General features: G+C 31.7%; 2 protein-coding genes across 3 annotated transcripts in view; one reads left to right on the forward strand and one right to left on the reverse strand.

Annotated features, from left to right (window-relative positions):
- Positions 1 to 5,376, forward strand: part of LOC107448495 (integumentary mucin C.1-like) — a 12,359-nt gene extending 6,983 nt beyond the window's left edge. Inside the window, exons 4-5 of the mRNA XM_016063722.3 lie at positions 1,183 to 1,331; positions 4,165 to 5,376. Coding sequence (XP_015919208.3) covers positions 1,183 to 1,331; positions 4,165 to 4,400 — 385 coding nt within the window. The 3' untranslated portion in view covers positions 4,401 to 5,376. The remainder of the gene's footprint in view (positions 1 to 1,182; positions 1,332 to 4,164) is intronic.
- Positions 5,377 to 6,522: 1,146 nt separating this feature from the next.
- LOC107448577 (macrophage mannose receptor 1) overlaps positions 6,523 to 15,178 on the reverse strand; it is a 20,804-nt gene continuing 12,148 nt past the window's right edge. The window contains exons 7-12 of one of the 2 annotated variants that reach the window (XM_016063837.3): positions 13,074 to 13,242; positions 12,195 to 12,347; positions 11,709 to 11,831; positions 9,731 to 9,898; positions 8,691 to 8,741; positions 6,523 to 6,843 (exon numbers count right to left, since the gene is read on the reverse strand). In XM_016063837.3, coding sequence (XP_015919323.2) covers positions 6,620 to 6,843; positions 8,691 to 8,741; positions 9,731 to 9,898; positions 11,709 to 11,831; positions 12,195 to 12,347; positions 13,074 to 13,242 — 888 coding nt within the window. In that variant the 3' untranslated portion in view covers positions 6,523 to 6,619. The remainder of the gene's footprint in view (positions 6,844 to 8,690; positions 8,742 to 9,730; positions 9,899 to 11,708; positions 11,832 to 12,194; positions 12,348 to 13,073; positions 13,243 to 15,178) is intronic. The other variant, XM_071183309.1, reaches the window with a different exon arrangement.

Here is a 15,178-nt window from a genome sequence, read left to right on the forward strand (position 1 = left end):
TTGTTGGTCTATTCTGACAATTTCTTTGTATCAGCTGGTGTTGCATATATTATAATCGCTCGCTTCTTCAAGTGAAAGCATAATATAAATCAACTAATAAACTAAAATTAACTATTGCAGATCATTATATGAACATTCAGGTAAGTTTATGACAATTATTCTTTTTTTTTACTCAATTAAAAGTTCTTTATTTTTCAAGTTAGGTTTAAGAAGGATGATGGGGGCACTTGTGAACAAAACATCTGGGGCAGATGTGAACAGTTCACAAGTGCCCCTACATAGTATTAAGATTATTATCCTCATGATATTATAAGTTTAAAAAATATGTATGCATTTAAAATCATTATTATTTAATTTTCCATAATTAATTTATTAATTTTTCCTTTAAATTTTTTTTATTTTATTAAATGGTTGATCGCGCATCATGCATATTAACTGTTGCACCTGAGAAAATAGAATTTCCAAAGCTACAAATGAAAACATAGAAAAAATGAAAAAAGGCATGAAAGAGTATTAGAGAAGAAAGAAAAACGCCCATTACAACTCCCGAGGAACATGAAGTTGCGAAAAACCCAACAACGGAAAAATTATTATACAGCTGAAAAATTATTTTGTTATTGACAGTACTGTTGTACATTTTAAATTCACATAGTAGTTTAAATTCACATAGTTCAGTATAATGCGTATATGTATCGGTTATATTAAAGATTTTTTTCTTTGAAATATGATGATTGCTTTGCGTTTTTAATCTTGTTCATATGTTCCCCAGGCATGTTCACATGTGCCCCCAATAGGGGCACATGTGAACAATTGAAGTCATTTTTCTAAAATATCATAAAGTAAAGAAATATTTTATTGAAAAATCTCAAAAAATTCCAAAGACAAAGAAAAGACTATTTAAATATATGGACTTCTTTACTATGAAAAATTTATGATATTTTTTGAAAAATGAAGAAATAAAAAAATGTTTTCACATGTGCCCCCCTCTCCTTTACCTAGTTCCCAATAATTACTTATGAAACTACCATTTGTAGTTACTAAAATGTCATTAGTAATTAATAATTTTAACACTCAGAAATAACTATGAATGTGTCATCAGTAGTTATTTTCGATAATTTTGTTTTTAATTCGATTATAGTGTTTTTAATTTTAACTCTCATGAATTCTGTGTTCTCTTTTTAGACAAGGAGCTCTATTCACTAACCCTAACATGAAAATAAAGTGCAAATATGTTTTCAAGGAAGGTTCAGGTTTCACATCAAATGTAAATTCTATAATAAAAAAGCCTTTTGAAGGGAAATTCGATTGCGGCGTCAACTCTGGCATGACTGGTAAGCATATTCTAAAAATAAAATAAAAATTTGAAAGAAAATAATGCTTTAAGCAATATATCTGCACTGTTTTAGATATTCTAGATATATCCTTACATGAGATTAGGGTATTGAAAACTTATAAGTCTATTGGTTGGCTCAGTCCCGTGTTCTGTAAAGTTCATTAACCCCCAGAGATTGGTATGCAATCTAATCTATCAACATGATTGCTGCCAAGGCAAATATATTTGAAATATGTCCTGTTAGCTAACGGAATAAGTAATTACAGGTATTGCAATACAAAAAAACAGTTTTTGAAATAAACTTTTAGTTAAAAATATTTACTATTAAAATTTCTTTGAAACGTGGATCACTCACCTTGAAGTGAGTCATTTGACAACGTTATAATATTGTCAAATGACTCACTTACTGAGATTACATAGATTTTTCTAGGGTTCCATTTTGACCGCTAGATGAAGAATGGTTTGCTAAAAGTAAAAAAAATATGTATGAAATTTGGGATTAAAAATTTTGTTGAAGCTTAAATTTTATATGTTTGCATCACCATTGCAGGCTTTAAAAAGGCTTGTAACTTAAAAAAGCGTTAAAAATGTCGTGGTGATTATCGTCGTAACTGACTTTAAATTCGATAATTTCTTACTCGAAAAATATTATTGGTTTTTAATTGAGTTCAGAGCACTGATCTCGTATATTTTTGCATTTCTTAGCATTTTTTTTACTTTCAAGTTTTCTGTAATCATATGGGTAATTAAGAAAGAAAAATCTAAAGCTTAGAATATGAAGAGTATTTTACGTGGATATGAATTTTTTTTCAGTTCTTCGCATGTTTTCAAGTTTTTTTTTTTAAAACTTCCGCTCTTTAATATCGAAAGCTACTCTTTTCTGCCCAGCTCTTGTCGCTGCTAACAATAGGATATATGTTTAATCTGTTGAATGATCGCGTACGCAAAAACGTACTATATAAGAATAAATATTTTTTTTATAATTTTTTTTATAACCGTCGTTTGACAGCCGAACCAATTTTTTACGTTTACGACTACTATTGTTCAACTCCGTAGCCTTGTAATTTTGAACCCAATCTAGAAGACAAGGGAACTCCTGGGTCAAGTATTGGGAGAAATTTGCCTTCGTGGAGGACTTTTTGATGGAACTGACCCGCATTTGCGTTACATGGAGAGGAAGACCACGAGAACCTCCCACGGTTAGTCTGACGGCAAAGGGACTCTTACCCATGATCCGTTCACCACTGAGGATATTTCACGTCAACACTGCGGTCTGTGTAAGTCGGATTTGGAATTCGTATTGACTGGGATTCGAACCCGGTTCGTCTCATTGGAAAGCGAACCCTCTATCCCCTGAGCCATCACGGATCGAAATAAATGTTTTGAAAAATTCATAAAGATACGAAATCAGACACAAAAATATACTTCTTCTGAATTAGGCCATCGAAAAAGGGATTGGGAGCTGTCACATTCAAGAAAAAAATAATCTTTATACTTCAGTCACGAAATGTCGGGAATTCCTTAAAACTAATCTTTTGAATAAACCATCATATCTTTTGAAATATTGGAGCAAATAAAAAAAAATGTGCTCAATTATAAAAATTTGTTTATGCAAAATTATGCAAAATATTATGCACAATATTCTTTTTTAACTATTTATTAGTATTTATTAACTGTTATAGCTATGAGTGAGAAATTTTGAATTGTAAGGTTCATTAATAAAATTTAAGTAGAATAAGCCTAAAAGTTCTTAAAAAAGGAAAATTTTAGATTTTGACTTTTTTCTTCTAGTTTTATAACTCTTAAATTAAATGAACGATTTTGCGCTAATTTTGGATTTTGTGATTCAAAATTACACACTGTTTTAAATTTTCTAAGAATTTGCCTGCAATTCTTCTCAGAAGATTATGATAAATAATAATTTATGAACGGTGGTGGCTCGGGAGAGAGAACCCGGATCCGAATCCCAGCGATGGCTGGTCAATACGAATTCTGCACCCGGCTCGCACCGGCCACATTTTTTACTTAAAATATCTGCAGGGGTTGATGGATCAAATGTTAGAGTCTCCTTGCCGTTAGGCGAACCGTGGTTTTTTTTTTTGTGGTTTTCCTCTACATGTAACACAAATGCAGGTTAATTCCATCAAAACGTCTTTTACATAAAAAAATTTCTTCCAATTCTTTATCCAGGAGTTTCCTTGTTTTTCATATTGAGTTGAAAATTACAGGGCTACGGAGTTGAACATTCGAAATCGTAAACTCAAAATTGGGTCGGCTGTTAAACGACGGTTATAAAATAAAATTTAAAATAATAATGCTAGTAAGAAAATAATCTTGCATGAAATTATCTTTGAGTAAAGAAACATTAAAGGCAGCCATAAACATTCGTTAACTAGTTATCAATTGTAAACAATTACAGATAAAAGTAAAACGTGCCAACATTGGAGTTTTTGGAGGCAAAAATTTTTAACATGGGGTGAAACATATGATAAGTGATTTTGGTGCAAGATTTTTTTGCCTTGTTTAGGGCTTTCCGGCATTCTTTAAATTATATATGAAAGTTCGATTTGGTGTCAACTTGAGAAAAAGTGTTCCTTTTCACAATTTTTAGGGTTGTTGAACTTTAAATTCGGTGAGATATTACACCACAGTTTTTACAGTGTTGTTTGTTGTTACTCAATCTATTTCACTCTTTAATTTTCTTAGTGAAAATTATTGCATGCCTGTAACACGGTTAACGAATAAAATGTAATTATTTTCATGGTAAATTATTTCAAAAATGCAAATATTTAGCACTTTGGATGTCTAAAATGACTTTTCTTGCTTCACAGGGATCAAACTGTGCTTCGAAGGTGATTTGAAATATATTGCCATTCAATGCACGAAATTGAAGGATAAATATAAACTGCCAGATGATAAAAAAAGGAGTTCTGGAAACAGCAAACGAGAACCGGGTCTTGCTACTTGCAACGAAAATGAATTAGTTGTGTCTCTGTTGCTGGAAAAAGATACAGACACAGGAGACATCAATGTCAGCATTGAATGCATAGAGTTAACACAAAATTAACGTTCTCTTTACTACTTTTGATAGTTTAAGTAGTGGTTAAACGCTTAGAGCAGATTATGCTATACACATGCGCAAAATAACCGGTCTCATAATTTACCGACAATTTAGAAAACATTGTTTCCCACTCCAAGATTAAAAATTAGTTTCGAAATTTTAAATTAGCTAAAAATTGATTCCAAGCAGATGATTGAATAGATGCAGCAAAAGTCTGGTGTAGTCTGAGTACAAAAACTTAAAACATAAATATAAATTTCTAAATAATAAAAAAGAAGTTCTGGAAACAGCGAACAGCCACTAGGTCCTGCTTCATGCAACAAAAATGAATTAGTTGTTTCTCTTATGTTTAAAAAAAGATTCAAACACAGAAGATATCAATGTTAACATTGCGTAGAGTTACTACAGAATTAACATTTTTTTAAAACTTTAGAAACATTTGTCAGTTTAAGTAGTGTTAAATCATTATGCTCTACTCATTAACCTGTCTTTATACCGCGTCCCATAATTTATAAGGAAATTTAAAAAAACTTATAATAATAAAAAAGTCAAAGAATAGAAATACATGGTTTGATTTCTCCAAATCACGTGTCAAAATTAGAAACTGTGTTCGTCACAAGGCAGCGCTGCTAAATGAGAAAAGCTAGAAGAATATTTTCAGGAAAACCACAACTTTCTGCAACAATATGGATGAAAAAAAGAAAATGTTGCGATTTAAAATGTTAAACTTTTTTCACTAAACTTTTTTAACAACTTAAATTAGTCACTATAGCACATTAAAGTTTATAACACTATTCTTAATCGATAAAGAATCAATATTTCGTTATTTTTACCTGCGCTAAACAATGATAAAAGAGAAAGATGCAGAGTATACTTATCGCACTATGCTTTCATGTTCCTTCCTTCCTTTTTTTTATTTTTTAACTTTCATATGTATTTATCCATGTTGCAAAAAATAAAGATATGCAAATATTTCTCCTCCTATTTGATATTTATATCTATTTTGCGTGAGGACTTAAACGCGAGGGCTATTTGTTAACATTCTCTCTTTTGAGCACTATTTTTCTTTTCTTTAAAAAATCGAAACAAATATTTTCTTTTCCCGTTTCTTCAAGAAAATGTGACTCGATAAAATTAGATTGATTGATTTCTTTTCTAATTTTCTTTTTTCTTTGTTTATTTCAAAAATATTAGAAGCTTAGTATAACATATTTTTTTTAACTGATAAAATCCTATTTAGCGGATCACTTATGTGAATTTATTTTTATAGCTTTTTTAAGAGCTAAAAATACGGTTTTTTCATTTTCTTTTTTCATTTCAAAATCAAATTAAAATTGAGTGATCTAAAGTAAGTTAAGAAGGAAAAGTTATGTTGCTTTAAACTAATTTTTAAAATTACTTTAAAAAAAAATCAATTTGCCTTTTAACATAATTGTTACCCACTTGCATTTTGTTGCTTATGAAAGGGAAAAAAAGTATAGGCTAAAATAAAAAATTACAGGGAAGGGCTCATCATTATCAAACAATGAAAACGTGTTGTTTAGTTGACTTTTTTTGTATTTTAATATTTCTGAATTAGCCGACCAGGTGGCCGAGTGGTTAGCGTGTCTGACTGCGGAGCCATTGGCCGCGGTTTCGAACCCTGCTCCTGCATGGATGCTTCTTTCTCTCTCTGTGTTCTATGTCCTATCCTCTTTGCGTGAATGTGTAAATGTGACCGGTCCTATAAACGGGTTTGTGGTTGTGTGACGTGGGCGACGCTGCTCCAACGCCGTGGCTTCGCCACAGGTGCCTACTGGGTAACGAGAAGAGAGTAGCAGTTCTGGCATTTCTGTGGCCAATGGGACAAAATGTCCGCCATTAAAAAAATATTTCTGTATTAATATTACTGCTCTGGGCCATAGATGGCGCCCATGGAAAACAAGAACAATTGCACCCCCTGCCTTAAAGGCCGACGATTACAACAACAACAATAGTATAATACAATAGTATAATTATACTTCTGTTTTGTTAGATGGCAATTTTCATAGCACAAAAACTGTACTCTCTTAGAAAACACTCTTTACCTTTATCTCTTAATAGAAACACTCTTAATATGTTGCAACAAAAATTTAAAAAAAAAAGAAAATTAATTAGGAAAATATTCTTTTATTGTGTTTTCAATCCAAATTTTAAAATTATTTTATGCACCACAACGTCGTCAGTAAATACATAACATTGTTTTTTTATCTCACATTTTCATAATTATCATAATAATCATCTGCTATCACAATTTCATTATCTGATTTGTGTCTTGACATTTGAACTTTCAGTGGAGGATGTTGGGACGACCTCCTTTGTTTTCCATTTTTATCATGAGCACAAAAGTAATAAACGACAACTGATTGAAGAAGAGCGACGAATAGTATGCAAAATATAACACCAAGGAGAGCCTCTGTTGAGAATCCACCTGATTTTTTTTTTTTTGAAAAAAGAAGTTCGTTACTCTAAATAGCGTATATAAAATAAAACATAATTTTATGGTATCAAAAGATGAAATTTCAATCAGAAACTAAAGATTTTTTAAACAAAAACGTGTTACTTGAATAGCGCCTTTAAAATAATAAACAATTTTGTGATATCAACAAGTACATGAAATTTTGGTGTGAAGGCTTTCGGACTGCTAAAAATTGAGTGTTATTTCTGGAAAATGTGATCATTAAATCACATGTTTAAAGAGTTTTCTTATATTTTGCCCATGGTACATTACGAAACGCTAACTAATATTTATGTGCAGAAAAAAATAAAAACGCTATTGAAATCAATGGAATTGCTAGTTAGTAAAAGGCTATGAAAAGCATCGTAACCAGTTTTATTGCCAGATAAAATTTTGAGGTATTTTTATTTATCACCTATCAACTCTTTGTTTAGTTCATCATTAAAAATAAGGTTTGATATTTTTCTTCCCTGTCTTCTTGTGCGTCAGTTGTGATTCCTTAGACTTCTATAGCGTTGCTGATTTTTTTTTTCTGTTATAAATATAAATTTTCGACCTATACTGTGTGTATTTTTATTATGTCATTTTTCTCAAAAATTTTAAATACACATACTAAGAGTAGTTATTACGGAACACTCTCAAAATGAGTCATCAAGACTACATCAAGTCTTCACAAAAATTTAAAAACCTCATTATATTAAGAGTAGTCGTTACGGAACACTCTCAAAATGGGTCATCAAGACCTCGTTGAATCTTCAAGATCTCATTTTATTAAGAGTAGTCGTTACAGAAGATTCTGAAAATGAGTAATCAAGACCTCGTTGAATCTTCAAAATCTCATTTTATTAAGAGGAGTCATAACGGAGCACTCTGAAAATGAGTCAGCAAGACCTCGTTGAATCTTCAAAATCTCATTTTATTAAGAGGAGTCATTTCGGTGCACTCTGAAAATGAGTCAACAAGACCTCGTTGAATCTTCAAAATCTCATGTTAAAAATAATTTCTCAGCGTGAAATAAATTTCTGTTGGAGAAGTTATTTTTACTTAAAAATAAGTTCTTAAATGAATGAATAATTTAATGAGAATAACTTCCGTTACAGAAGCTGTTGTATTTACTCTAAAAATAGAAAAAAGTATTTACTAAAAATAGTTACACTAAAAATATTTTCTATATGTAGCAAAGCAGAGTTTAATACTCCAGTCTGTAACACAGGCTGTTCTTTTAACTACATAAGCAAAATCTAATGTAGTCAAATAATAATTTATGTCTATTTTTCATATAGAAAGTTAAAACCACTGTTGTAAGTTCCTTTTACTTAGGAAACAACTATTGATTTTTACAACTCAATAATTCTTATTTCTCAGCATTTTAAAAATGCTCTACAATCCAAAAACTGTTGATTTCCAAATTTGATTCCAATCCCAAATTTGTTTTCCATATCTAATTACGCTGCATAAATAAGGCAAGCAATTTCGTCCTTCGAAATTTTAATAAATGTCTTATATTAAATACCATAAAATAATTATTTTAAAAATAAAATATAATTTTGATTCCCTTTTTTGTAAATACACTAAAGTACACTGTAAATCCAAAAAGGAATATTCGATTTTTGGCTTTATTATACTGCACTGTGTAAAAATTTTAGTACTAATTAATGTTATGAAACAGGACTAAGAACAAGAGCTAAGAAAATTTGTTAAAATTTTGATGTTTTAGAAAGTAAAGATCCTGAATAAAATGGTAGATTGAATATAAATATAATTTAAAAACAAACAAATCAATAATAGAGAAATAAATAAATGTAGAATGCTGTACTTACTAGAGCATGCAGGGGTTAAAACTTCGCTGCTCGTCGTTCCATTTGCAGAAACTATGAAATAAAGTAAATAACGTTCAAAATAGTTTTCAATTATTGATATAAAATTCTTTTTTTAAGTGTCTTGGCGAAATGAAACGTTCTTATGAATTCTGAGTTAGAACTCTCAGCAAAACCACTGTGCTGAATGTGCTAAAATATTGGTTTCAAAATATCCAATTATTGTAGCTTTGTGAAAGAACATTTCTTTAATGAGTTAATAGTAACGAAAAAGACGATTACCTAGATTTGAAAAATAATAATTTCTACTTAGATAAAAAAAAATCATCCTAAGGAATACAGGTTATGGTAATCAATAAGAAGAAATAAATGCGAAATGAGGTAATTTTAGTCGTTGAAGAGACTTATAACAATGCAAATCGGGAACAGATTTCTATCGCTATTTATTAACTATTTTCATCTTTATAAATTTCACTATGAAAGTTAAGATTTATGTCGGACAACTAGTAATCTTCCCTCTCTCTATTTTGCTACCTTTTAAAGGGTAGACCCATTCATACGTCCATTCATTCATCCACAGATCGTAATTTTGGCCTGAAACTGAGAACTATCAATCTCCAATTAACTACTTCCAGAGGTATTTATTTGTTATTGGAACTTGAAGGACTTTGTAACCTGACAGATGTCACGTGCACCAGTCACCATTTACTACACAGTCTTCGGCCGGCGGGAATCGATCTCACGACTTCTTGGACATGGGACCAACTTCCTACCAACCATGCTATCCCTGCCTTTGTTATTGTATTTCGAGTTTAGAAAAATTAGTAAGGTTTTTGTCTGGGTTTTTGTGTGGTTTAATAGAATTATCACACGTCGTTTTATTTATTGTGTTATTTTTAATGTCCAAAAAGTTAGGCTATTTTTGAAATTTAGAATACTTAGTTAATGCTTCATTGGGGTCTGAGAAAAAAAAAAATTTCCGTTAATCTTAAAGATCCCAAAATTGTTTAGAATTTTTTTCCTTCTGGAATGTAATAATTTACTTTTTTGAATAGAGCAAACAGAAGGTCTATGGTGGTCGCAAAAATAGTCGTTCCACTTCATTGAGTTAGGATTGACTTCAGCACATTGTTCCTTTTCAAAGTTTGGCTCATTGTTCGCCCATGCTGTGAAATCCATTGGTGTTCTATCCACCCATACAAACTCTTCCTCTGAAATTTAAATAAATAAGTGAACAAATAGATAGATAAATTTCATACAAATAATAATTATAATATAATGGGACCTGCTTGTTCAATAAAAATCGAAACCAATTACCTGTCTTAATTATCGAATCGCCAAATTTCTTATTACTATAAGAAAGTTAAATATTTATTGAAGTATAGTAATAGTTAACCTGTTCCCGATCACGTGTTAGTTAATAATGCAAGTAAATTCAGTCTGACAATAAAAATAATTTCTTTAAATACACCGAAGAGCCAGTACATTATGACCACCCTCCATATATAACAATGGGGCTCGCCCAGGTTTTCATGGTTTCTCGCCCAGGAGCAATGTCTTCATGGAGCACATTAGGACCCACAATCCTCATAGAACAATCCCTGACGTCTGTAAGCTACTTGAACATAGTTGCAGACCAGGTTCACCCATTCATGGCAACAGTTTTTCCTGCAGGGGATGGTGTTTACCAACAGGATAACGCACCTTGTCATAAGGATCGAATCGTCATGGATTGGTTCGAGGAACAATCCAGTGACTTTCAAGTCATGTCTTGGCCCCCAAATTTACCTGACCTTCATTCAAGAGAGCATTTGTGGTCCTACTTGGAAATCCAAATTCGTGCTGCCACGCTACCCCCTCGCAATGTGAGGGAATTGCAGGACCAGTTGGTGAGCTCTTGGTACCAGATACATCAGACTACCTATCAGCACCTTGTGGAATCAATGCCACGGCGGGTGCTAGCAGTTTTGAGGGTTAAAGGTGGTCCTACATGTTATTAGCAGGGTGATCATAATGTAATGGCTCTTCGGTGTAAATAAAGCTCAAGGTTTGTCATGTTTTGAGGGCAAGTGCCACTTACCTTAAAATGTTATCCAATCATAGAGGCTATTAAGAAATTAATGGCAACGTAGAGGGCTAGAAAGTCGCAGAACACGTTGATCAAGGGACAACATGTTTATGCCGTGAAGTGACTTTTTTTTCGATGTGTAGAGAACATAAAACCGTTGATCAGTAAAAGGTGTAATTGTTGGCGTGGTTTTACAGGGGACAATGTCGTTACTACCACTCTAACTCATGCTTACAAAAAGTGATCAGAGGTCATGGATTAAAATTGAGGTTACTCTTGACAAAATTGAATAGCAATATTATCGAAGACGTGTATGCTGAGAATGTGTTACAGTTTAGGACAGTTGCTTTGAAATCAAGCAATCCAAGATTGAGGCTGTGGATTTGTATCGCACAGGTGGACATCGTATGTGGTCTTCTTTCCAAAGACTATCCATGGATTGTTCCGTCGAAGTATCTGATTTCTGACGTGCCGTCTGTGTTCCGAGCTATAGAACACTTCGTCGCTAACATGAACAGGCAATACCTTGTTACGGTATCCTACGACTTCCTAACTTCTGGCATAAGATACAAAACTTTGCAGGTACTTATATTGAAGAAACATAATGTAATTTCGCTTGTACATACATTAAAAAGAGTTTCCCAGACATGTTACTATTACTTTATTAATATCACTCGTACAACAACCACTTTACTTTTAAAAATAACTGGTTAAAGTATTTTTATTGTGCTATTGCAAATGTATTAAGTGTTAATAACACTAAATATAGTTTTAAACGATTATTTTTATAAACATTAAACAGATAATCCAATTTCGTTCATTTTATGTCTTATAACATTCAACTACATCGAGCTAAAACCATAGAAATACGTTAGTGTTTAAACCATTAATACAGGTTATTTGTATAAAAATACATAATACAAAACACTTAAACACATCACCGCACTACTTACCATATCGTAAATGGCGATGAAGACCTATCCACGAAAATAATCGTGCTTTCATAAAATGCACCATTAAAAAAGGCTGCAAAATATCTAGTTCTGGTTGGGAATGGAAACTAGCCAGTGTACCGCCTACATTTGAGAAAGGAAATAAAGGGAAAATAGAATTAAAGCAAACTATTAGACGTTATAAGCATTAGAAAAAGTTTGAAACTATCACTTGTTATGAACATTAAACAGGTGTGATCTAGTCTAAAGTCCCTTGTTAAATTGTGAGGGCTGTTGATTTGGGTCCATATTAGTAAAAAAAAATATTATAAGAGATATTTAAAAAAATTCTATTAACGTTTTGATAAATTTAATAATAAAACTACAGGGAGCAACAAAAATTGCTAGTTACTGAACACTAGATGTAAAAATTAGGTTGAATAATTAGTTTGAAAAAGACTCGGAATAACATTTTTATTAGTTTATAAACTAAGTAGTACACATCACCTCTTCTTAAACATCTAAAATTAGCTTCAAACCACGTCAGATGATCGGTATTGACATAGTAGCAAAAGTCACCACCAAAATCTCTCCACCCAGCAGGTTCTTCTGGACAAAAGAATTCTTCAGATGGCATCAGAGATGGTGCAGTTTCTGAAACTACAACACTTATCATTTTTTTTTTGTACGATTCATTAAGTGTGAATTAATTTTATTTCTTTGAGCGTTATAAATTTAAATACTTATCGTAAAATTACTGATACATAAGAGTCCTTTATATTTCTTAATGATTTTTGTTGGGAATATATATTTGAGTCTTTTAATGTAGATATTTCCTAGAATTCGTTTCCGACAAGAATTTTTAAATGAACATAAATAATGTTATTGAAAACTTGACCCTCAAAATATAGCATCTACAATCTAGATACTAGAAATGAAATCTAGATACAAAATATAGTTCCATTAGTTCAGACCAGAGGACACTTAGAGGACCTTAGTTTTCACTCCTTATGGTTCTTTTCCCTTTTTGCTTTGTTTGCTATATCTCATGAGTTTTTAAAGCAAATCAAAAATTTTGCGCTTAGTCATGAAATATGTTTATCCAACAATGATTCCACGTAAAAAATACTTTTTAAAAATAATTATTTCTTATCATTTTATTCATTGATTGCTTGATTTTTTGAACTATTTTTATCGAACACAAGTTATCTATATTTGTAGTGGAAGAAACTTAAATTATGTTTAATTTATTAAAAAAGTTTTATTTCTTCGATCTTTATAAATTTAAATACTTATCTTAAAATTATTGATACATCAGTGACTTCATGAAAATTACTTGAACAAAAAGTTTCAATTCGATATAGCTTTTATTCTTAAAATAATTACCAGTAGAAGTTTCACAGATAAAAGGCATGGGTCTTTTACAAGAGACTGTTGTCCACTGGTGGTTCAAATTACGAATGGCGCATGCTTCATCCAGCAAGTCCCCTGGATCTTCCATCCAATTTGTAAAGGCAACAAACCACCCAGAAGACCATTGTTGTTGAAATTTATTCTAAGCATTCGAAAAAAACTATTTAAAACAATAACGTAAGAAAGTGCTGAGGTATCTGGTAAAATTAAATGGTAGCAAATTCGGAAATTTAGAGGGTAAAGAATAAAGCCTTAAAGGAAGAACTTGAAATGAAATTTGAAATTGCAAATGAAATAGAAATGGTAAATATATAATGTACAATACAAAAAAGATCTAAATCAAAATTATTACCAATTATAATAATAGTTTAAAAATTTTGAGCTGTTCTATAATTGAGAAAAATAATTTTGTTTGGAGCTAGATTTTAGAACTAAGCAGTCGACTATTTTGAGCTTATAATGTCTTAACAGATGTAGTAAATTAACCACTTAAAAATGTTTCATTAGTTTTCCTACATATTTATTAAGTGTGACATGGGATTATCTATGTCTCATAAAGCATTCATTAAAACGATATGTTTCGGTTATTTTCTTATAAACAGAATTAAACTTGCTTTTGTGGCGTAACTACCACTACGAATATTAAAAACATCCATTAACCCTGACATTCAAATATCATTTTAAAAACATTAAGAGTAAATTCATAGCGGCAAGATGTGCACTTTATCCTATTCTAAAAAAGAACTCTCCCCCCAGCACTAATAACAGAATTCCAATTTTTAAAATGCTTCTCACCCCCCTATTAACATATGCAGCACCCACCTTGGCTGCAAAGACAAATCTTAAACTCTTACAGAGTGCTTATAATAAAACCCTCCGCAGTATCACAAATTCACCCTGGTATTTCAGGAACAAAAATATCCGTAATGACACCTGTGCGCTTAGCCTTCTTGACTTATACAAAAATAGTTCTCTTAAATATTTTCTTAAGAGCACTGGACACTCCAACCCCCTTATTTGGTCTTCCTCATATACGACCCAAATGACCCTAAGTGCAGGAGACGGCCTAAGGCCATTCTCCATAACTATAAAAATCTTCAAGACATCGTTTGAGTCGTATTTCTGATTTTTCTATCCCCCTGACTGGCTCCTTATGTCTTTTTTCATCATTACCATTACCCTTTTCCATCTTCTTGGGTAGGCCCAATCCTTCGCGGAATTACTGCGGCTCATTCTGATTCAATTTACTAATTAAACTACTAACAATGCTAACCACTAACTGCTTATTTGTCAATAGTTATAAATTAAAAATGAATAATAATTAATAATAATTAATTTAAAGAACTTATGACTTTATCTGTTTGTTTATGTTTTTACCTGTCCGTGTTATCCCTGTTCTATCTTTTTTACCGCAATATTATTTAGCTACCTAACATTAAGTTTACTAACCCAAACAGTAACGTACGCAAGGGAGGGGTTTAGGGGTTTAAACACCCCCCTTGAGCTCAGACAATGGCAAAAATGAAAATTTTAGTAGAAATTATGCGGGCTATTATTTTTTAAGACTATATATTTTTATTTGCCTTATGCCTACTTTTTTTCCTCACGGTATTTCTCAGAATACTGAAAAAAAATTTACTATAATAGGGTTGCACTTTTGAAACCAAATTCACGTGATAATGTTACGGACTGGTTCCTTCCTGTCCTCCCAGTCGCGATAGTTTTCGAGACTGGCTGGCATTCGCGAGGTCTTTACGCAATGATTCTGGAATCCTAGAATAGTGTAAATAATTTATCTTCAATTGTTTCTATTATTATGTATCAAATTGGGATTTTATTGTTATGTATAACCCAGACTAGAATTATGATTTTCAACTATTGTACATTCTGAGATTTAACTTACTGTTAACGCAGCAACCCCCTTCCCATCCTCCAATTTATTTTTCTATTGCGATGAAAGAGCAGATATCCAACACTGGATAGGTACTCTGATAAAACTTGAATAGTTAGTTAGTGGAGTTAGTTAGTCGGGCTAAGAGTTATCTCTGCCGCTTGTCTTTCGGAGCTTGTCGCTAAAT

The sequence above is a fragment of the Parasteatoda tepidariorum genome, chromosome 7, assembly GCF_043381705.1.
Source record: "Parasteatoda tepidariorum isolate YZ-2023 chromosome 7, CAS_Ptep_4.0, whole genome shotgun sequence".
Taxonomy (NCBI): Eukaryota; Metazoa; Arthropoda; class Arachnida; order Araneae; family Theridiidae; genus Parasteatoda; species Parasteatoda tepidariorum.